This window comes from Quercus suber, unplaced genomic scaffold (genome assembly GCF_002906115.3).
Source record: "Quercus suber isolate HL8 unplaced genomic scaffold, Cork oak 2.0 scaffold_522, whole genome shotgun sequence".
NCBI lineage: Eukaryota > Viridiplantae > Streptophyta > Magnoliopsida > Fagales > Fagaceae > Quercus > Quercus suber.
In genome coordinates this window covers 329,552-355,106 of record NW_027069971.1, presented here as the reverse complement: position 1 = coordinate 355,106, position 25,555 = coordinate 329,552, and the positions used below count along the sequence as shown (strand labels likewise).

General features: G+C 36.4%; 1 protein-coding gene and 1 non-coding gene across 2 annotated transcripts; both read right to left on the bottom strand.

Moving 5' to 3' along the window:
- Positions 1-14,214: 14,214 nt before the first annotated feature.
- LOC112040131 (agamous-like MADS-box protein AGL62) lies at positions 14,215-14,877 on the bottom strand. The gene has a single exon (XM_024073032.1). The coding sequence runs from the start codon at positions 14,875-14,877 to the stop codon at positions 14,215-14,217; it is 663 nt and encodes a 220-aa protein (XP_023928800.1).
- A 3,159-nt stretch (positions 14,878-18,036) lies between these two features.
- Positions 18,037-21,113, bottom strand: LOC112040137 (uncharacterized). The gene is made up of 2 exons (XR_010625070.1): positions 19,822-21,113; positions 18,037-19,725 (listed from the first exon to the last, which is right to left on the bottom strand). It is a non-coding gene; the product is annotated as an uncharacterized LOC112040137 (transcript).
- Between the last annotated feature and the right edge of the window lie 4,442 nt (positions 21,114-25,555).

Genomic DNA, 25,555 nt, shown 5'->3' with positions numbered 1-25,555 from the left:
ACTTTTTGAGCCTAAGTTCATCCATCACTTAGGCTAGGGACCCAAATTGCGACCTTACAGATACAATTTAGAAGTGCTCGTTTGGGAGAATTTATTTTTATTAGTTTATAAGCTAGGCTTAAAAATAAGCTAAGAAAACTTAATTGTATCTAGAAATAGTAAAACTTTAAAATTTTTTACAGAAGCTAAATAAGCTATATAGACTATAAAATGCTCAGCCAATGAACCTTAACTCCAACGACATGTATGCCTTAAGTTTAAAACAATACTACAGACTTTCCCATTTTCACATGAGTGTGAATTGATTTGTCTTTTTATATTTTTAAATGATTAATAAATAATTTAATGGTTTAAATAAATTAATAAAAATTATTTTTTTATGTTTAAAATTTAAAAGATAGTTATTTTAACTTTTAAGAATTATATTTGCGCTTTTAAAAAGGTAATGGATAGAAGGATTAGAATGACAGCGTTATCAAGATTAATGAACTAAAATGTCAAAACTTAAGGGATTAAAGGAAAATTCATCAAGTTTAAAGATGTAAATTGTATTTTCACCAAAAATATTATTTGAAAATAAGAAGTGATTTTTTTCCTTCTTAATTTCTTTTGTTTGATGAATCAAAATGATTACCGACTAATCAGACTTGATTGGTTTTGGACTAAGATTAGAGATAAGCATATAACCCCATTAATTGTTCTAAGATCACAATTTTTGTCACAATTTTGATGCAATTGATTGTGATTCTGTAAGTGGTTTTCTTTTACATTCACATGGAATTACCAATTTTTTTTCCACCACACACAATCAACTAGATCATAATTGGGAAAAAAAAATAAAAATTTGTGTCCACATATTTTCTCTAACCTTATTTCAAGTTTTTAGTCCCATGAGTAGCCTTGTCATCAACCCAACTTGCCACGCCATTGTTGGAGCTCAAAACTACCAATTGAATCCGACAATCAAAAGGTCTTGATTCCAACCAAAAAGGAATGGATTTTAGAACTGTATTTAACCGACCGTAAGAGAATATACAGCCCCATTTCAGATTAGTCTTGCAAAAGATCCATTCCAAGGCTAGGCCTACGGCCCCTATTAAAAAACCCTTCATCCCTTTTATAAAAAGGTCTCACTCCCTATTTCATATAAAGGCCCAAGTTTTATGATAGTCTTTTTAATAATAATAAATAAATAAATAATGGTTATACACTATATTTCCTACCTCTAATTAGGCCTTCAAAATATTGTGGGTTTCAATTAACTCAAATAATAAAGTTTCTTATCATTGAATAAAAAATTTAGGACTTGATCCTCTTTTACACAAAAAAAATCAATTAACGTCTGCATCTGATAAGAAAGAGCATTAATTAAGAGAAGATGTTATAGGTTGAAACTTTATCTAAAATAATTTCTTCTAAAAGAAGGTCTCCAAAATGTTAAACTAATAGAAACTCAACCCAATTTAAACCCCTAATCATTGGAAAAACAGATATATACATGTGTAAAAGCATCAAGGATGATTAATTTTTCCTAACAACTTGAAACTTTAATTTTTATAAACGAATATTTTACACGTTAGATTGTCAACATTAACCACAAAATCTCTTACATAGCCCTACAGTACACCAAACAATTTTTATTTATCTTATAACACCAAAACCAAAACCAAAATTGAAAATTAGATTAAAATATTATTTTACCATGCATTACATTATACTCATCATAAAGTAAACCTCCTTTTAAAAAAAAATTAATGATTTATTTTGTTAAATTTTATGCATATTTGACTCTCCATATGAAATTAACATTGGTTCAGTTAGATATTTTATCATGTTATATATTCAATTTGTCAAATTAAATTTGGGATGCCGCCTTTGGTGGCATGCTACCTTCCTTTCTATGGTCTCGGATGTCCGAGAACAAGATCATCCTCAGCGATATCCCTTGGCCACTTGGGCTTTCTACGCTCATTCCCAGGGGATTCTTCGTCCTTGGCGTGGGCCTTGGGCTTAATATGAAGTGGGCTGGGATCGTTGGATTCTTGGACCCCACAATAGCCCCTCAAAATCCTGCTGTCAAGATCCTAAGACGGGGAGGAGGATTTTGATGTCCTCAGGCCTATGCCGTGGCTTGTCTAGTCTGGTCCTACGTCAGCACTTAGAGTCTTTTCACCTGTCTAATGCACATTTCTAGCGCTTCGATATGTGGCATGCACCTATATTAAATTTTGGCGGCTCTATACTCCCTAGTTTGGCGGTGTGATGGTAATCTAATGATGGGGATTTCTTTTTGCCTTTATGGGCGGGAAACCGCACACAATTATTTTTGATTGAGGGTGTAAATACCCATTTGAACCGATTTGCCTGTTCACTTTTGCATTCAAGAGTTCTTATGCACATACCCCGAATCCGGTCAAGTCTCCAACCCAACTCACGTCTCTTCGCAGCCTAAAAAACCTGTCCTAAGTGCCTTTCCTCATTTCTGTAAGTTTTCTTCTTACTCTATCTCGTGCTTTTCCCTTTTTGATTTTCTTCTCTCTTTATTCCTCTCTTTCTTTCACTCTTCCCTTAGTCTTTTAGCCGTTCTTTAGGATGGGTAGGTTTAAGAAGTTGGTTGAGTCTGAGGAGGCAATGGAGGAATTCATCGCCAACCATAGGATACCCAGTAATGTGGATCTAAGGTATTGTGAAAAGGGGGATTGGTATATCAGGAAGGAGGTTGGTGAGGTAGTGATTTCCATAATCACCTTCCTTGAAAGCGATATGAGGATCCCTATGGGGCTAGTAATGAGGGGCTACCTTAGGCACTTCCGATTAGCCCCTACCCAGTGCGCCACTAACATGTTTAGGATCTTGGGTTGCGTGGATACCTTGAACGAGAAGATGAGGTTGAGGTTAACCCATCACGACTTGAATTGGTGCTACAACCTCCAGCACCTAACGGGTAAGTCCTGCTACATGAAGACGAAGGATGATAGAGTTAGACTCATCCAGTGTCTCCTTGAGTCTAGCAAGGGGTTGAATAAGGATTTTCTCATTGTGTTCGGGGAATGGCACGATGGCCTTCATTGCTTAACAGAAGAGGGGGAGCCAAGTGGGGTATTCAGAGTATGGGATGGCTAATTTGCTATGTTTTCACAGTTTGTGTTGTTTGGTTGCTAATAAGAACAAGCTTTTTCTTTTGCAAATCCACATGCCTTTGAACGGCACTTTCGTTTGGTCAACAAGGAAGACTTAGGAACTGTACTTAGGGCAGAGGTCTTTGTGAATAAGGCTGACGACCAAGTTATTGCTGCTCACAAGATCCTCGGATATAAACCAATCGGCTCCCAAATACGTGATCAAAGCTAAGGATCCTAGGCTTCGTAGGATCACCGTGGTGAAGCATGGATTCTTGCTCTCCGAAGGATCTTCCGTCCCGGAGGGCGTCCTGTTGGCAGGCTCTTCCTTATCCCACCAAGTTGTGGGGGCTGAGGGAGGAAGTTTGGAAAAAGAAGAAGAAGTTACTAATTTTGGTCCATCCGAGGACGAATTTGGTGCATTTGACCAAGTCCATCTATCTGAGGATCCTTCTGGTGACTTAGGTGATCCCCATTTATCTGAAGCAGACCTTCTATCATCAGGGATTGGTACTCAAGCTAAAATGGGTTTCAAGAGACAACCTCAAACTAGCTTGTTCGACTTGATCGAGGGCCATCCGGGGGAGGATGCGCTAGAGAAGCAACAATCCAAGCTTCCTCCTCCTCCACCCAAGCTTCCTCCTCCCCCACCTAAATCTTTGCCTGCCCAGACTAGGTCGTCCTCTACTCAGCTGACCTCGGATCCTCGGCTCGAGTCTACCGATTTGAAGAGGAAGAGGCCCTCCAAGGGCAAAAACCCAGTGGATAGGGGGAGATCTCGTTCCTCCCAAGAGGAAGATGAAGCTCGCTGACCTTCCAAGTAATTGAGGATCAGGTATCAAGGCAAGGGAAAGGAGGTCACCCAGTAGTCCGAGCCCCAGGCTTGGTTGCCTGCCACCATGCTTCATAGGAAGCCTTTGATGGATGACACCTCTCTCAGGGACTTCCGAAGGGGCGAGGGCGCTTACGTGGCTGATGCTCTAGAAAGGTCCCTGCTTCTCCCCTCTGACATGGCCGAGCTAGAGGGCTTGAGGAGACAGGAAGTTGTGCTTAACCTCAAGAGGCACCTAGGTATGGTAAGACCTCTGATACTTGTGCCTTTGTTGAGTTTTATTCCTTAGTTCCCAACTTACTGTGTGCTTGATTTGATTAGTAGACTGTCCAGGCCACTTTTAAGTTGGAAGAGGAGGCCAATAACTAAAGTAGGGCCTTGGATCAGGAGTGCGACAAGTACTTGGATGCTGCAAATACTCTTAAGAAATTTGAGGCTAACCTCAAGAAGGTAAGGGAGGACCTGAAGGAGATGACGAGGGCCAGAGATAGCGCGGTATTCGTCCTAGCTGGTGCTAAAAAACAGGCAGAGGACCAGACAGGGCGTCTGCTGGAAGTTAAGGGTCAGCTGTAGATTTCCAATGAGCATATCGCCGACCTGAAGAAGAAACTGGCTGAGGCAGAGGGAGTTAGAGGTGTCGCCGAGTATGCCAGGGACGAGGCTTTGAGGGCTAAAGTAGAGGCTAAGTTTGCGAAGACAAAGGCTGAAAGCTCTAAGGAGCAAGCGGAGGAAGAAGCCTTTGTTGAGGGAGTGGCTAAGATTGAGACTAGTCTTAAGGCTCAAGTACCCAAGGTATACAGACGCTACTGCTCCCAGACTTGGAATGAGGCCCTCAACCAAGTTGGGGTTGAGGCCTCGTCTGAGTTTAGGAGGGCCAAGGGGGTGTATTATCCCCCCGCCATTCATAAGGCTGCCCCTGCTAACTCCGAAGCTGGCACCGCCTCTAAAGCGACAGACGAAGGCCAGGCCAGTGCAGACAACGATCCAATTTCAACTGATAAGCCTGTTGAGGAGACTGAGCACCAAGGGACGTTGGAGAAAGAAGAAATCAGTAACCCAGAAGCACCCCAGGATGTGGTGAAGCCTCCTGCTAACTCCCAAGCCACACCTGCTGACTCTCAAGCTCCTCCTACCAAGAAAGAGTCCTCTGAAGCTACCCCTCCGAGCCAGGATCCTGAGGCATCAGATGAAACTTCTCGAAAGACTCCCAAGGACAAGCTATCTAACAAGTTGAAGAAATAGGCCATCTCGACAGGCTATCTTATCTTGTCGACTAGGTCTATTATGGTCTCCTTTTCTTTTCATTTCGTGTTTTTTATCTTGGTGATTTTGTAATAAAACTTTTTTTTTTTTTGTGTAATATATCCAATCATTTGTGTTTATTTCTTCGAATGATGCTTCCCTTTATTTATTTTGCTTTAATGCTTTGCTTAGTACTCGGTTGATCCTAGTGGTAAGCCAGTAGTGCTTGGATAATTGAAAACGATGGACCCGCGATGTAAATTTTACCTCAGGTTTTAACCGAAAACTGAACAGTCTCAACAATGCAACCTGTTTCCCCTTTGGATGAGCCACAAAGGACTCTGGCTCACATCGTATGCTTTATACAAACATACGTTTTTCATAAACTTGCCGAGCCTAAGAGAGCGTTTTTGCACTTAAAGTGCATTAAGTGATGCTCATGGGCTTGCTTTCATTTTGCATCTTTATCGAAGTAGGCTGGGGCAAGTAATCCGAGGCACTAGACTCCCCTTTGGCCGTGCTCGCAACTTAGGTGAATGCTGACACTCCGTTTTGTTAGAAGTAGCTAGTTTCCCCATAGGTTTGAGTTCGAAGACCATGCAAGACCTTGGTTCTGTCTAGTACTCAATTTTGTGAAGTAACTAGTTTCCCCATAGGTTTGAGTCTGAAGACCATGCAAGACGTTGGTTTTGTCTAATACTTAATTTTATGAAGTAACTAGTTTCCCCATAGGTTTGATTCTGAGAACCATGCAAGACTTTAGTTCTATCTAGTACTTAATTTTGTGAAGTAACTTGTTTCCCCATAGGTTTGAGTCCGAGGACCATGCAAGACCTTGGTTCTGTCTAGTACTTAATTTTACGAAGTAACTAGTTTCCCTATAGGTTTGAGTCCGAGGACCATGCAAAATCTTGGTTCTGTCTACTACTCAATTTTGCAAAGTAACTAGTTTCCTCATAGGTTTGAATCCGAGGACCATGCAAGAACTTGGTTCTGTCTAGTACTTAATTTTTCGAAGTAACTAATTTCCCTATAGGTTTGAGTCCAAGAACCATGCAAGACTTTGATTCTGTCTAGTACTTAATTTTGCGAAGTAACTAGTTTCCCCATAGGTTTGAGTCTGAGGATCATGTAAGACCTTGGTTCTGTCTAGTACTTAATTTTGCGAAGTAACTAGTTTCCCCATAGGTTTGAGTCTGAGGACCATGCATGACCTTAGTTCTGTCTAGTACTTAATTGTTACTGCTTAGCGCAAAGGGACTTGTCCTCAACGTTGGAAAGTTGGCTCTTGAAGGGATAACGGCCTTGGCCTTGCCTTGCTGAGGAGGGGTTCTTTTGCAGACTGGGTCCTTAGCTTAACATTGACCTGGACAAGGGCAGCTTGGCCTTCCACCCTCACGTGCGACAGTAGCCCCATTGCGCCAATTTTTTGCCACTTTAGATTACGAGGCGTCTCTTGGCTATTCGAGTTGCGTACCTGACGTTTTGGTACGCGAGGCACGCCCTCATTAATATCTTTGGGGATTAACGCAAGTCCAGCAATTGATGGCCCCTTTGGAAATTGGCCAGGGTTAATATCGCTTATAACTCTCCCTTTGAATTCCGTGCGGATTAATTTCCACCAGCCTTCACCTTCTATATAAGGCGCTTTAGGGGGATCGTTCTCTCACATTTTGTAAATCCTTGAGTTCAACAGGAACTTTAAGTTCTCAGCCCTCTAGATATTCCTAAGGACTTCACCAAGATTGTGATCAAGGCCTAGGGAAATGTGGTGGCCCTGGATGAGGGCAAGGGTAAGGAAGCTAAGCCCCTTTCAAGACCCAAGAACGCTGCCCAAATCCTGGACAACACCGTTGGGGCAAAGGAAGCAGAAGCCAAAGATGTTCCTACCTTTCAACCGAGCAAGGAAGAAAACCCTCTTTCTTCAACCGAGAGCCGAAGCGAGTGTGAATCGCATCAAACTTTCAGTGCGACAAAGTGCGGATCTAACCTTGATGGTAGGACATTCGATGGAGGTTTGTAAGATTGCGGAACAGTTAATGCCTAGGTGTTGCCGCCTCCAATGCTTAATTATCATGAAACTGGAAGAGAATCAAGGGGCCATCAGGCGCTTCCGCTTCTTCTCCTTTCTCATTGCGGGTACCATCCATACTGGCTCAATTGCTGTTGATAGCCTTAAAATTAGCCTGCCTCAGCCTCTGTTTTTACGGTTAGCTCTAGAACAAGCCTGCCTAAGCCATTTGGTGTATGATGTACTTTTCCTTTATTTAATGAAAAGGCTGCACTTTTTACTTGCTTTACTTTCTGAATCTTTCATTTCTTTGCAATAATTTTTTCACGAATGAGCGTGTTGTTGTTTTTCCCTCCAATGGGGCTTGGAATTAGTGTTGTTGACGGTAACAAAAAATTGTCTTCTCTGCTTTAACGAAATCGACGGTAGCACTCATCTGCTAACTTTAAATAGGCTAACAACGTAGGAATAACTAGGATCATAACCATGTGTTCCGTACCGCTGGTTGCGCAATCATTAAAGAATGTCGCAAGCACGTTAATCCTACCATCATTGGAGTGCTCCTTCTACTAGACGAGTGGACTCAGATCCAACTAGCCCAATATAATGAATTTGTAGAGAATGGGTTTAAGAACTAGGCCTTAGTGCGTGGACAACACCCAATATGATATTCACCACCATCGAACGTAGACGAACTGAGATTATCTTAGTTAGTCTGTCCTTGGCTCAATCCGAGGAGCTTGGTAGTAGTTATCGAATGAGCATAGTTACATGAGTCCCCTTTTTTGATCAGTTTTTTTCCCATTGTATAGTCTTCCTCCAACGATCTCTTTCTTCCACTTGTTGATCATCCATGCCTCTCTCTGACTACCCGTCCCATCAGCCATCTTACCAACCCTCCTATGAGTTGCAGCAACCAAGACAGCATTGTTCAGGGGTTATTTCTCTATTAATGCTGCCAGAACATTAGTTGTGTGCATTTAATGTGGAGGTGACAATTCCTCCTTAAATTGCTCCTCCACCATGCTTCCACGGATGGCCCCTCATATTTGTCTTTTTCCTGGAGTGCTTAAGGAGGCCGCCTTTGGTGGCGTGCTGCCCTTCCTTTCTGTGGTCTCAGATGTCCGAGAACAAGATCATCCTCGCCGATATCCCTTGGCCACTTGAGCTTTCTACATTCATTCTCGGGCGATTCTTCGTCCTCGGCGTGGGCCTTGGGCTTAATATGAAGTGGGTTGGGATTGTTGGATTCTCGAACCCCACAATATACATATGAATTATATTATAAATCTTATTATATATCTTTAAGTGTATCTATACATATGTATGGTGTTACAAGCTAGTATATATAACAGGATTATCCTCTTTCAACATGACTTTTATGTGATTCAAAAATACCCTCATTAATGAAAGATAGCTTCATTTAGAAATAGAGTCATAAATGTCAAATAACAAATTTTATTTTGAATTCAAAAAGAGAATTCCTAAAATTTAGGATTTTTTTTCTTTCACGTTCAAAAGAGAAATTACAATTATTGCTTATCTCTAAAATTTATCATTTTTTTTGTTTGAAAAAAAAAATATATTTCTAAATTATTGTAAACACAAAATTTTCACTAAGTTTGAAAATCAAACAAATTGAAAAAGATGTCATAAATATATTTTTGTATTAATCAAGTAGTGAGTACAAACTCTGTTTCAATTCTTTTACAAAAAGTGCTCCTCTTGTTCTATCTTCTTTGTGGTCTTGACTTGAACAAAAAAATTTCTCGACTTTGGTTGGAAGATGGATCTACCGGTCTTCACAACAAATCTCTAGTTTTGAGCTTACTAGAGGTTTGTTGTTCTTCAAGTTCTTCAAGTCTTTTGAATGTTCTTTAAGTTCTTCATTCTTGAGACAGAATTTCTCCAAAACTTGAGCTTCTTGAAAACTTGGTGTTGAAAATGAGAGGAGACGTTTTTCTATTTATAGTGGTTTCAGAGGATAAACTCCACTTTGAATTGATATGCTTGAAGAGATGCAGTAGACTTTGATTGGCTCAAATTTTGTTTAGAGATAATTATCTTTATTTATTTATTTTGATAAAGATCATATTTTGATAAAGATAATAATCAACAAAGATAAATGATTATCTCTATTTTATCTATATATTTTAATAAAGATAATTATCCATCAATATTAAATAGGAAATTTATTTATCTTGTGGGACCAATGACGCATGTCAAATTTCAATATGCCAATGTAACACCAATTTGAATGACACGTGTCATTATTTGATTTAGTTAATTTAATGACGTATTAATCTAGAATTTGTCACTAAATTTTGATGTGGCATTTTATAATTGGCTTTAAATTTTGTTTACTACAATTATAATAGATGCAAATTATTAACAAAGTCCAAAAAAATAGAAAGAGGCTAGTATAATATATATATATATATATATTCAATTAAGTATGTAATAGTATTTGTAGAAACAAGGGCCCAAAATTGTATATTGGGCCTTGGGTTTTGTCCGAGGAGGTTAACTGGTCCGAAGACTAATAAATAGTAGTGAGAATATCAAGTTCAGAGTCCCATGAGTGAGATGCAAACAGAGAGAATGGGAAAGGTAGTCCGAGGAGGCTCACCTCCTCGGATGAGCAAAGTACATATCAAATACATGCCCTATCATTCAAGGTGACATTCCTGGGAGTTATGCTGATAGGGACGCATATTGTGAACGCACAAGATGGATGGAAGCTCAGAAATATCTAAGGAAAAGCTATTGCTACCACATTAAATGTTTTACAGCTAACTTTCTGGCCGCATTTATGTGGAGAAGATCCTTGAACAGTGCTGCCTTGGCTATCCCAACTCACAAAGAGTTAGAGAGGGTGTCCGATGGAACAAGCACTCAAGTAGTGACTTGGATGATTAACAAATGGAGGGCCAAGATCTTGAAGAGGAAGATATATAATGCAAGAGACCCCTTGAGGGAAGGGAATTGGAAAATCAAGAAAGAAACACTGAATTAGACTTGTAGCCATACTTAAGAACATTATATAAGAACCAGTCTCCTCGGACATTGCCGATGACATTTTTCTTCAGTTTTAACTTGTTTATTTTCACTCTTTTGTCATCAAGCCTACCTAACTTGTTGTTTGATTAACTAAAGCCTAATTTTACTAACCTATTCTCTACAAATTCATTGTTTTGAGCTTTTTGGGCCTAAGTCTATTCATACCTTGGGCTAGAAATCCAAATCAAGTCCTTACAGTATTCAACCAAACTAACTAAATAAATCAAATTAATATATTTATAACATCAACAGTAAATTAATTAAATTTAAAAGTGATAATACATTGTCATTTAATCTTTATTTACAGTACATAAAAGAAAATTGCAAACTTAAAAGTGAAGTGTCAAGTGTGATATTCAAATTTTGAAGAGAGAGAGAGAGAGAGAGTAAAAAAATCATGGATATGGCAGTTCTAGAAATTATTTTTAGGGTGGTCACTAAAAAAATTAAATTATACAAAATCTATAAAAGAAACAACTTGAATATATTAACATCACAAAAAAGAAAAAAAAAAAAAAAGCATGCAAGTACATATGAAATATTAAAAATTTTTGTACTAGCAAAGAGGGAAAAAATTACTAATAAAAGATAAAGTGGAAATTGAAAATGCTGATATGAGAACAATAAAGTGATTACGACAAATTCATAACAAATCTTATACAACAAGTTGTTATTGATGGGTAAAACATGTCAATATTGAGCCCAAATTAGAATTAGCAATAGCTTACCACATAAGATATATTGTGAAAATATTATGGATATAGCATTACTCTTATTTTTGTTAAATTCAAATTCTTGTAATTCTTGGGTCATAGTGTTTAACATTTTTATTCGGTGGTCAAAATAAGTTAATTTAGTATATAATATCTTTTTTGTAAGTAAATAAATACATTTTTTAAGTTAGAGTGGTCACAGAACAGATTAGTTTAAACTAATTATTTATATAATTTTTTTTCTAAGAAATAAGAAAATAAAAATTGGCAAACGATGGTGATCTTGTGACCACCCTCACATACAAGTGGAGCTGCCACTACATGGATATGTCATTTTTTTAAGCTCAAGTAAATAACCCAATTATTTTGTATTGAAAAAAGCATAGCAACTTGTTGGATTCAAGTCAAAACATAAATTGTAAAAAAATTTAAAAAAAAAAAAAATTTAAGGAAAAACTCAATTTAAATTTAAACCACATGTTTATGTATTGTCCAGATTCATATGATATGAAAAGATTCATATCAAACTTATCTGTGTATTATATGAATAATGAACATGATCAATAGGGTACCTTTTTGGTTCAATATTCTAAATGAATTCTATTATACGTATGACTTATTGTATGAGACTACAACCCTAAGAACTATGACTGATTAGGCATTTACTTCTTATATAGAGGATGCAGATATGATATTCCAATACTGTGATAAGCATAAGCTATCTTGTAACGCCTAAAGCTATGCTGGATGTTGTTCCTATATTTCTTGAAAACACCACATCAACTCCTAACTCTGTTGATTCCTCTTACTCCTACTGAACCCAAGTTGCCAAGACTTAATCCGTTAATTTTATTATTAAAAAATTCCTCTAGAGATGGATCCCATCTTATAAGAATGAAAATAAAACCCTAATATCATAGAGAAAAAATACAGCAAGTATAAACCTTGAAAACACCTTTACATGCCTCTTGTAGTTCTTCCTACCTCTCCAATTGTCTATTCTTGAGAGGATTTACACTACCAAACACAAGATCACTACATGTGTTGTTGGAATTCTCTTTAAAACCACAAGGATCATTATAAATCTTCAAGAAGCCTTGAAGTAACCAAAGGTTTAGTTTACCAATTGAGTGATTGACTTGTGACATCAAAAAACTGTGAAGACTCAAGGCAGAAGGAGTCTGCAGTTGCAAGCAGATACAATGTCTCATCACTTGTACGGGAAGTCTAGTAAGTGTAGTTTTTTTATTGCAAAATTCTTCATAATGGATTTGATAAGTTAGGTAGTAAACCAGAGTAACCCTCATCGCTATAGGTGTGAGTTGTTCGCTTGTTAATTTTTTTTTAATGCTTGTATATCCATGATTTATATTTATTTTGAAATTGATCAACTAATTACCTGGACTTAATAATTGAATAATTATTAAAATTAATAGTTAGCCGATTTCATTCAAGGTCTAAATAGTGTTTCTCAAATTATTTCCCTAGATCCATTTCTTTGGAAGGGAATCATTAATTCCAACATTATATGGATTTAGCCCTATCAAGGATTAGGGCTGCATTAAAGGGGTTGCCTTCCATGACTAACCTAAATCCTGATGTATGAATAATGTGCGATATGCTTACCGAGTAGAGCTTCAATTACTACTCACATTATGGATTTTTTTCCTAAATGAGAAAAGGTTAAGAGGAGGGATAATCAGTCATTGCTCCCCTATCTAAACGTTACTATAGCATATCCACCAAGCAAATAATGTATAAGAGGCCTGGACAAGGAAGGGAAGTCGCAGGCACTCCCTTCAGTCATAACTTGAGCTTACTCAGTAATTGATCACCATGATCGAACATAAGCTCATGCTATTCTTGTATATAGGATTTCATTAGTTTCATTACAAGCAAGTTCCAAATCCAAATGGTTTCACCATGAAAGTATATGCCCGGATCCAGGGCACCATTGCCATTTTAAGTATCATATGAAAGAGTCAAATATCTAGGACCTATTTAGTACTGTTGTTTAAATAACAGTACACGTATTTCTACAATACTTTTTCACCCATAAGTATGTCAACAATATTTAAACAATATTACTAGAAATTTCTTACCAAACGAGCCCTAATGAGTTTGTCATTAAGGTTATTCTTTTTACTTCAGATTAACCAATCTTCTATATGGTTCCCAGCTTGTTACCCTTCCCAGTAGCCTTTTATCGATCGATTTCAATGGACATAATCAGATCCTTTCTACCATTTTCCCTGCCACTACTCTCATGATCATTGGAAAACTGCCAATTGTGCCCAATCGTAGGTACTTCACCTCAATAGATTATAACAACTTACTTTAGAGCAATAGGTCAAATTATTCGCAAAATATATATATATATATATATATAGATAGATAGATAGATAGATAAAAGAACAAATGTGCTAATTAGAAACCGATCAAGATATTGAAAGGTTAATTTTATTAGAGTTTACAATCTCAACTAACCAAAAAAAAAAAAAAAGGCACTTATAAATTTAAACAGCAAATATTGTTTCACATTTGTTCTTGTAGATTCAATTCGCATGCCCATAATTTTACACAAGATGTATAATTTTTTGTTTTTGTTTTCTCGATATTCACATTTAAAATGTGATATAAATTTTGTGTACGGACGATATAAATCAATGCCCTAATTTATAATATTTATTTAGTTTCTACAATTAATTAAATTTTAAATGATTTTATCTATAAAAAAAAATAATTCTATATTTATGAATGGCCTTTTCACAACACATTTGAAAAGTCTGAGGCTTACTTGTAGGTTCTCCTTGTTTTTAAAATTCAAACTAAACAGAAAGGAAAAATCTAATCGAAGTAGAATTAGCAAAACCATTCATTAGTCGAAATATTATAAACTATAATTAATAATATTTTATTACTGTGTGAATATGTGAACAACTAAACACTCAAAATGAAGAACATAAATATGCTAAAGTAATTTTTTGGTACTCCGAATCACAGAGAATGGTGCTGTCTTCTTTCACATTTATAGTAGAGTCTACTCATTAAATACATGATAGATTCCACTACAAATGTAAGAGGAATGAACACAATTTCTCTATATTTCAAAAGTACCTAAGAGTTTTCCAAAATGAAAAATACTTTTAAATTAAACATACAACACCCTAAACACATTGCCTTGAAACAGACTAAGGCTAAATCAGTTTCCTTCTTTCTTTAATATCTCCAGAAACCTCAGAAAAACCCACGTCCATATCCATGATTATATGCGTGGGGCATCGCATGGCCACTGAACCCAACATTCTTTGTGTCATAAGGGATTGTGGTATCAAAGGGAATAACCCCATGGTTGGAATTTCCAGCTCCAAAAAACTGCGGAGGATTTGAATTCTGGATCAAAAGCCTGTCAGCCTGCTTAGCCACGTTCTTTTTCAGCTCCTCCAAAGACCCCTTCAGCTGCTCAAGCTGTTGCAACCCTAGCCCTTCAATAGGTGCCTCCCACCAGTGCTCAGCCTGGCCGGCTTTGCGCATGCGGTTTAGTGCCTCGCCACGCTTCCTCTCAGCCTCCAGCTGGCTTGTGAGCTGAGTGAGCTGCACATTGTGCTCCCGAACGCTGGCGTTCCGGTGTGCTTCAATAAGCTGGAGCGTGCCAGAGTTTTGGGGAGGGTTTCGGGTGAGAAACCGATCAATGATAGTCTCCACACAGGGGTGGCCAAAAGAGAAGACCTTCTTACCTGGTGAGAAGACAATGATGCCTATCTCAGCACCACATAGGGTGCAAAGCTCGCTGGCCTTCTTAAAGAGTCCAGACCGGCGTTTCGAGAAAGTCACTTGGAGATTGCTGTCATTAGGCATCTTCACCATCTCGATCTTTTGCCGGCCCTTGCTCTTTCTCATCGTGTTTGAAGGAAGGAAATACAAGAACCTTATTAATGAGGAGAGAACAAAGAAGAGAGAGAAAGAGAGAGAGAGAGAGAGAGTAATTTGGTGATGTATAATGTGTAAGACTACACTAGGTCTAGAGAGAGAGGTGTGGATTTATATGGTTCCTAAGTAGAGATTAAACTATTAGAGCTGTCCAAAAATTTTATTTTTTTTAATTTAATTATTATTTTTTAGAGAAAGAGCTGTCCAAAATTAACATTAGTACTGTTTTTGGAGTATTTGAAATCTCTTGACTGAGTATATATGGCAAAAATTGGCTGTATAATCAGCTAAAGATACTACTCTTATCCCACCATACTTACTCTGCACTTGTTATAACCGACAATTCGTACACAAGCAATTCGATATAGAATAATTATTCGGTACTTCAAAAATATAACGACATGTATGATACTTCTTTTTATGATATACTAAAAAATCTTACTAATTAAATTTATAGTATGCTTCGTTGTAAGATGAGAGAGTATCAAGTCGTAGTACTCCAGAAGTATCTAATTATTTTCTTTTGATATATTCTCTTACCTTTAGGGTGTAATAATGCAATTGCGTAAAATTGGCGCTCTCTTACCTTTAGGGTGTAATAACAAAATTGCATGTAATAACAAAATTGCGTAGAATTGGCGCAAATAATTAGTTTTGAGATGAGATTTTAGTAATAGTTGTTATTCAATGCCCACTATTCATACATTTGGGCCATTATAGTTGGCTCAATGGCTAACTTACAGCGTTTATTTTCACTATAGTGAGAAAATGAGTTAAAACATGCATTGACAGGATGATTTACGTGGAAAATCCGGAGGATAAGGGTGAAAAACCACAGTTGGTGCAAAGGAAATGCTCTGCTTCAGGTACTGTGTATTTCAAAAAGAATGAAATACAAAATATTCTCTTCTCTCGTTCTCTTCCTCTCCAGATACTTGAAAGGTAGAAACATACATATTTTGTAAATTTATGACAACCTATCAATTAAAGGAAAAGACTTTAGAGGACAAAAAAACATAGCATCTAGGGCCATGTTTGTGAAAATGCTAGTTAAACTCTATTTATGATCTACTTTTCTTATTCTAACTTTAGATAGAACCGAGAATGTATTACTCAACAAAAAACTTTCATATGCGCCAGGCGCATGAGATACCGTCTCATTAGCCAACATATTTGCATTCCTTCCAAGTTGCATTTTCCAAATACTACTACATCTATACGTAAATCTTGCTTCCACAAAGTTTCCAGGGGAGAAGTTACAGAAAATGAGTTAATTAATAGGAATTTCAGAAATGGAAGGCAGAAAGAAACTCAATAAAGTTCATTACTATAGAATTTAAACAAGAAAAATTATTAAGATAGTTGGCATTGTGAAATAATCATATCTAGTAAGAATCCAACAAGATGGAAGAAGAATTAATGTCCAATTTAAACATTTCAAATTTCAAGTTTATCTGCACGTTTTTAAAAATTTTGTACTGCTTCATTTATATTCCGTCAGTGGCGCTAATTTATAGATATTAGAAATCTTTAATTATCCTCGTTGGAAAAATTAAAAAGATCTTATCTTGAGTTTGTATAATTATATTGCGTGTGTATATATATATATATTCTTCCTATCAGTTTTAAATTATGATATTAAGAATGTTCGAAAATAAACTCTATCCATGGGCTTGGATATTATCCTTGTTGAAAGAACTAAAAACAGCTTACCTTGCTCATTTATCTTCCATAAAAGGGGCTAGGCTTCCAAATAATTGTTTATAATATAATGTAACTTGTTTGGCTTACAAATACCATGGGCTTGATAGTATTCTTGTTGAAAGAACTAAAAAGTAAAAACAGCTTACCTTGCTCATTTATCTTCCATAAAAAAGTCTAGGCTTCCAAGTAATTGTTTGTAATGTAACTTATCTGGCTTGCAAATACCATGGGCTTGATACTATCCTTGTCTTTGTTTTTTTGATACAAAATATAAATTCTACTCCAAAATAATTTAAATATATGAAACTCCCTTCTGTAAACTTGTAATACCTAAATTTGTGTTATGTAATTAAAAAGAGTATTAATAAAATAAATGCATTTATTTTTATGCATTAATTATTTGTGTGGTGCACTAATTATTTTATGTCAACTAAATTTTTAAGTTTAAGGTTCTTTCTCTAAGATTTATTATAATTAATTGAATTGAATTATGGCCTTCTTGCTCAAATTTATTTGTTTTAGCAAGAATTGAACCAAGGTCCAACAAAAGCCAATTTTTTTTTTTTTTTTTTTTTGAAAAACAAGCCAAAATTATTTTAATAACACACAATCAAGACCATAAAAAATGTTAACAATAATAATGGAGCACTTAAGTTAGTGAAAATAATTCAATATTTGTTGATTCACTCATAGAGTAGATTCATATTCTTAATTATATTAGTTTTGACTGTTTGCATTTCCTCACTTTTGTGTCTTCCTCCATAGCTTCAAAGTAAACATGAACATACACCAATGCACAAGTTCGTAATGACAATGGATGATGATGGAGCTCACCTAATTTTAGGGATTTTGATCCCAATTTCCGATTTTCCCCCCTGCACATGAGGTCTTAATTAAACTAGTTTTTATGTTAATTTATTCCACATCAGCAGTACATGTGGCATTTGAGTGGGCATAAAAATTTATTTTTTATTTTAACTATTAGTCACATTACCATTTTCAATACATCAGTTAACAATTTTGACACAATATCAAAATTCAATGACTAAAGTACCCTAATAATAACAAATATAGCTGTTGGCTAGCAAGGGATGTAACAACCCAATGTCAATCAAAGTTTTAGCAAAGTAACAAATAGTAACAACAAAAAATATCACCATGTACCACCCAATTAGTTAAGTTATGCCTCCTTTATCCTTTCCTTTTTCAAATCAAACAATTGAATTTGATCTCATGGTACGAACTTCGTGACCTCATGTTTTTTTTTTTTTTTGGGATAACATGACCTCATGGTTAATACCATCAGATCGTTCAAGCATTGTTTGCGTAGCACACTGAGGCCATATAAGCAAGGAAATGTCGATTTCCGTGTCACAGATTCACACACAAGAACACAGACACCTCTAGATGATGTTCAGTGGCATGTCAAGTGAATGATATCTTCTTGTTGTTGTATTTCCATGGCTATTATACAGAGTCTGCAAGCAAATCGAATGCTCTAGCAAAAAGACAGTACGAAAGCAGAATAATAACCTTTGATGCTTGTTTTAACCCTGCCTAACCACAATATTGATATATTCTGTCCTTAAATATATGGTAACCGTTCCCTCACATACTAAACTGGGTGCCAAAAGAACTAGCAAAAGATCCCAGAGCAATACATATGAGGGAATATCAATGAGCAAATTCAAATAAATAATTAGTGTAGATGAACAATTGAACAACAAGACACTACTGAGTTTGAAATGATAGATCTTTCAACTGCTGAGTATCGACCTCTGATGGTGCACGAGTGAGGGCACACTGTGCAGTTGTCTTTGGGAAAGCTATAACATCCCTGACGGAATTAGCACCTGCCAACAACATAACCAATCTATCCAACCCGTAAGTGATTCCTCCTGCAAGGCAGTTGTACAGAATGGTTTTTTTTTTGGGATAAATATCAGCAGTAAGGCATTGCGCCAATGGAATTCCCAGTTTCCACTTCTGCTTGTGCATACTCAAATCTCTAATCAACAAGATTACTAAGTCAAATAAATAGTTCAAACAAGATATGAACCAGTGCTACATACGCAAAGACAAACAAACATACAAGCATATATGCATATGTAATATTTCTACATATATCCAATGGAGGAATAGGAAGTAATGTACTGTAACTACACAAAAATTACAAAACCCTGAGACCCATAACCCCTACCTACAATAGTGTACTTCCAACAAAGCCACAGGTTTACGTTAAAGTCCAAAGTGGAGAGGGTATTAGATATAGAATTCTGTTTAATTGGATTAAAGTTCTTATATGTGCTTAATAAACGAATTAGAAACCCAAATGCAATGATAACCTGTTTTATTATTACAACCACAATATGAGGTTTAGATTAAACATAAATTAATCGTGTTACATAGTTTCACCTTATTAATCAAACATATGACTCTCTAATTGCAATATGACCAATTCAATTTTAGCTTATTCTAATATATTTTAATGGCTAGGCTATTTTAGAAACATTTAATTTAATCTTTAACCAGTACCAAGAACAATAGTGGCCCATACAAATCAAACTCTGTATGCAAAGACAACTATGTAAGCAACATCATTTCATCTTTTGCATACAGGAAGTGCACTTTTGTGATGAGCTTAGGGCTTAAACTTATGAGCTTTATCTACTAATCTCATTCTCATAATCACTATGCAGTATAATTACATCATGTAGAGACATACAGACTTTTTTTATTAAGTAACGTAGAGATACAGAGTATTAAAACTACAGGAAACAAAAATCACCCCAAACAATAGCCATAATAAAATGTGCGCAGAGCCAATTACACTGCACAAAAGATTATGGATCTACTCACCTGCATTCCATTCACATTATTAGCAAAATTACAATCCCACAAGGACCACAACCATTCCATCACATAAACACATACAAAATATGTAAACTAATAACACCCAAACACTCACACACAGATATGTTCATCAATAAAACTGTGCATGCATAGGAAGATGGAATGGAGAAATATACCCATACCCTTGAAGGAAGTGACCCACACTAATCTGCACATAACTTTGGTTTCTTCTGCAACATGCGATTAAAGGCACCACCATCCCTGCAATAATGTTAATTTTTTATTAGACAAAAGTGTTACATTTAGACATTTAGAAGGCTCATGAGGATGTTGTAAAGAGGAGCTAAGAAAACTTACAGCAACACAGCACCACTGAAACGTATGTTGTGATCCAGACAATATTTCTGGGTTGAAACGGCTGAAATATGCAGCATCCCGAAATCCTCCTCTGGATCTGATTCTAGAGAAAAATCAAATACAACCGAATGGAGATACCAATCATTCTTCATTTCAAATATCTGCATTCCTTGTTTCCACGGATGACGGATGTAGGATTGAAATAGAAGGCAGAATTTTGTACTGCCTAAGTGGACAGGAGTTGGATTATTCATATAACTTAGATCTTCTTTCATCCCAATGATTTCCCAAGGTTTCATAAAGCCCTCGAACCACTCATTTTTATATAGACAGTAAGCATGGACAACTAAAAGCTTATCATCCTCATTGAGTGAAGCCTAGTAGAGGGTATCATCCGCACCTACTACAGCTCTATTACCACGCATAATTCGAGACCCACAATGTAGATCGATGGTCAGAGGCTCAAGTTCTGTCCAACAACAAGTACGGACATCATTTATGTAAACCACACGACCACTATCATAATCATAACAACGGTAGACCTTGGAGTCGCCCCTAAGGAATGCACTCACAATAATTTGTTTAGTGCGCTCTAAAGCAACAGAAACCATGCCAAAGTAACTAATCCGTAATGGAGGATTGGGCAATGGTCTCCAGGCTCTGCGTTTCGGGTTAAGAACCTCCATCCAAATGTATTCCTCTCTCGCATCCGCATATAAACCACCTAAAACACACAGCTTACCGCCTAGGACAACGGTGTGAGGACAAAATCTACGAACATTCATTTGAGGACCAAGCTTCCAACAACAACCATAAAAAATCCACGTCTCTATAGTAGAGCCGCCAAGACAATATATAGATGATTTTAGAGCTACAAAGGAATGTAGTTTGGGAAGCTCCACTACGGAAAACGGACTCAGCTTTTTTTCTGCCTCTGCCTCTGCCTCTGCCTCTGCATCATCATCCGACGCTGCATAATAAGGGACTGGAATAGAATACCATTTATACTTTTCTCCATCCTCCATCAAAGTCGGTTCTCGTTCTCATCCAAATCCATTATAACCACCAAAAACTATGACGGATTTGTCGATATCAGACCTTGGTCTTCTTCCCAGTTGGGATTTGGGAATCGGAGGGAGAGAGAGATCTTCATTTCGGAAATTAGGGTTAGGGTTAGGCATTTGGGATTTGGGAATCGGAGGGAGTGAGAGAATTATGGTAGGTTTGTTTTGAATTGTGACATGGCTTTACTTTGGATACTTTAGTTTAGAACTCTACCGGTGGAACTTAGAGCATCTCCAGCAGTTGTCGTATCTGAAGAATGAATAATAATATTTAGGTTTTACCTACCCACTTTTTTAAATATATTTTTTAATAGATTCTCTATCTCATTCTCTATCTTATTTAAATATTATTTCTTCATTCATTGTTTATTCTTTTGTTAATCATCATTTTTTTTAACTATATTTTTCAATGAGAAGTGTTATATTTACAACATTTTACGTAATACTTTCACAACAAAATTTAAGTGAAAAGTTGTTACTAGTTCTAATTTGAACTCACTACTAAAATTATTTTTTTACTCACCAATATTATCTAATAATAATCCGTTACTTAAAATTTATTGTGAAAATATTGTGGTAGCATTTCTTAATTGCAATTTCTTATTTTTTATATTATTTTTCCCTCCACACCATCTTGACAAGTTTCTTCTTCTTCACTTTTTTATCTTGTTCTGATTCACTTTGTTGTTAAACAGTCGACATGACCTTCATCTATCTTTTTAAATTTTTTTTTTTTTTATCTTGTTCTGATTCACTTTGTTGTTACAATGGAGCTTAGATAAGCTTTCATGCTCTTGATCTGTTGTTCTTGTTTTTGTTTTAGATTTTTTGTTCTAATTAAATTTGTATTTTTTTTTCCTGTTCTTGATCTGTTATTGTGTTTGTGTTTTGATTGTGTCATCGTTTGAGAGAGACAGATGAACAAGAAAGAGAGGAGGAAAGAGAAAGAATATTTTTTTATTCAATCGGGTATTTTTTTAAGTTAAAATTATGGTTTGGCGTTGCTACAGTATTCTCTAAATCAAGAGAATTACTGTAGCAACTCCAAAAAAAAAAATTTAGAGAACATATGTGTTTAGAAAAGCTGTTAGAGCGTGAACAGTAGCATTTGATGGTCCAAAAATAGCTTTACAGTGACTGTTGGAGATGCTCTTACAAGTCTTTTTTTTTTTTTTTTGAGAAGCACAAGACTAGTGCAATACAATGGCCAAAATTGGGAATTAACCCATTTTTCCAACTATATAGTTAGTAGGCATAGTTCTGAAACTATAATTTTTTAATAACATCTCTAGTCTCAAAGACTCGATTTTAGGCCTATAAATTAAGTCTTTGAGGCTCAATTTGCATGTTCTAATCTGGCCTAATTCCACATGGAGTACACCTGGAACTCAAGTCTTAGAGACTCAAGTTTTATACCGACCATTAGAAACTCGAGTTCTGTGCTCTAAGATTCCACGTAGACGCCACTTGGAAATCAAGCCTTAGAGACTCGGTTTGCTAAAAGTGAAACCGAGTCTTAGAAACTCGAGTTTTAAATAGTGGTGAAATATCACTCCACGTGGCTGATCATGTCTGGGTCCCTATATCAGATCTGGTTTTTTGTCTAGGTCTCTCAAGTCATACACATTCAGCAGTTTTGTCTTCCCCTCTCTCACTCCCTCTCTCTCATACAATCCCAACACTCATTGTAGTCTCCCTCTCTCACTCTCATACAATCCCAACACTCATATTTGCACATCCTCATGTCAGGTAAAGGTCTCACTCTCTAGTTGGTTGTTTAGTGTATATAGTTGTTAGTGGATTTTGCTAGGTTCATGTATCTAGTTGTTAAGATATATTTGTATCATGGGTATGTATTTATTGTTAAGATACATTTGCACATCCTCATGACTTTTGTTGTTTGGTTTGATATTTGTCTTGAGTATGAAATTATAATCATTGATATATTTAAGATGTATTGTAGATATATTTGTATTGTTAGGTTTTTTATCATGGGTATGTATCATGAATTTCTTTTGTTGTTTGGTTTGATATTTGTCTTTAACTTTTTTTGCTTGAGTTTGAAATAATGATTGATATATTTAAGATGTATTGTAGATATATTTGTATTTTTAGGTTTTTAATGATTGTATTGTTGTTTGGTTTGATATTTTTATTTATATTTTTGTTAGAGCTGATTTGAAATTTTGTAATGAGGGTGAGTTTTGTCTTTAGATTTTTTTTGTTTGAGTATGAAATGATAATGATTGAGTGTGTTTGTATGTGATGTGGGGTGAGTATATATGCAAATGTGGGGTGTGTTTGTATATGCATATGATGTAACAAGTTGTAATTTTTGTAACAAGTTGTAATTGATGTTAAATGAAAGAAATAAAATATGTCACTAACATATTACACTTAACTCTAATAGGTTCACAATCTCTGAATAATATTGATATAAATGTATACTACAGTGGACCCCTTGTCAATCCTGGAGAGATTGATGGATTCCCATTTAGAGGGCCGGGTATTGAATGCTACTACATGATGATACATCGTAAGTTGAAGACGTTGAATGATTTGAAGAGGAAAATAATAGAAGAATTGAATTTGAACCCTGCTTGTTATGGCATAAAGATTATTTATCGTTACCCACAAGAAGTCCTTCATGAACGGATAAATTATGGGTATATGGCGATCAAAGAAGACAAACATGTAAAGATCATAAAATGCCCCAAGTAAATGCTACTGAGTTGTACGTAAGTTCAGAACTACTTGCAAAAGTTGATACTGAGGAGTTGCAACAAACAACTACATCTTTACAATTTACAGCCCTAGATGATGGATGCATTACAATAGGAGGCTATACAATGGGAAGTTATGCACTCCCATCTCAAGATCATGCTGCTAATACTGGTGAAACACTCCAACTTCAAGAGACACATTTAGGGGAGGAAGACAAAGATGAAGATCATGTTGCAAATAATGGTGAAAATCTTGATGATATGGATGAGTATGAAGAGAGGATTAAGCAAAGCGACTTTGACAGGGATATGGATGACCATGAACTCGTTCCCAATTTTGAAGAGGGAAATATGGAGTACCATGATGAAGGTGATGCAAATGATGATATTAGCATCTAGCATGATACAAATACGACCACTGCCTACACACCTCCTGCCGAGTCATTCTACGCAAATATTTGGAAAAATATGGTTGATCCTTCACATCTTCTGATACCATTTGTTTCTACTTGAGAAGATGGGATGCATTTTAATAAAGGGTTGACTTTTGCAAATAAAGAGGCAGTGAAGCGTGCATTGATAATATACACAGTAAAGGATAATAGAAATTTTATTATCTAGAGGTCGACCAAAACTAAATTGTGCGCCGCATGCATTAACACCAACTGCAACTAGTACGTTGGGACATTCATGAAGGCTAAACTTAATAGTCTGTAGATGATCACGTCTTATGTGGGTCCACACAGTTGTATACCCTTTGGCTTGTGAAGAGACGGTAAAATGATGGATTCTAATTTTGTTGCATCAGAAATTGTGGGAAAATTGTGACAAAATCACACTACTCATATTGATGAGCTCTGTGAGATCATACATACTAAGTATAATCATAAGCTTTCTTACTATAAGGTCTAGGACACAAAACAAAAGGCAATTGCTAAGATATTTGGGAATTGGGGGGAGTCTTACCAAAGGTTGTGAAAGTTGTTGTTGGCATACTTGGATCAAGATTCGGGTACCCAGAACAATTATTACACCATACCTAGGGACATAGCTGGTACTACGTTACTGCACTATGTATTTTGGGCATTTGCTCCATGCATTACTACATTCGGATATTGCAAGCTAGTGATCAGTATTGATGGGACTCATTTGTATGGTAAATATCAAGGGGTGTCGATAATTGCAATGGCAACTGATGCTAACCAAAAGGTTTTGCCTCTCGCCTTTGCTGTTGTGGACAAGGAGTTAGGGCCTAGTTGGAGGTGGTTTTTAGAGTGTCTCAGGATTTCGATAGGGCATATGATACCTGACGAGGGCATTTGCATTATTTTTGACCGACATAAAGGTATCAAATGCGACATTGCAGAGTGTCCTAGAGGTGATGATGGAAGCTTGCGGGTATTTCACCGATATTCGCTTCGACATGTTGCTAGCAACTTCAACACACACTTTGATGACCCAACTCTAAAGGCATTGGCCTTAAAAGCTGGATATGTGCCTCATGAAGCTAAATTTGAGTCCATAATGCAAACCATTAAGGATGTCAAGATTAATGCACTGAGGAGTGTTGACCCTGATGATCCCCATGTTGTATGCTATATGCCATACACATATCTAATGAGTGAGGATCTGAACAAATGTACCCAGTCACATGATTGTGGAAGACGATACGAGGCAATAACAACCAATATCTCTGAATGCTTTAATGGGGTACTTAAAGGTGCCTGCGGTTTACCCATTGCTGCAATGGTTGAGTTCACTTGGTGCAAACTTGTTGCATATTTCCACGATCAACATAAAGAAATTACTTTTGATCTCTTTCGAGGTAAGGTATAGAGTGATTATGCAATGGGGATCTATACCAAAAATGCGCAAAAAACTACAGGACACACTCTGAGGAATTTTAATGATGAAACTAGTCTATATCAAGTGGTTACCCCGTACAAT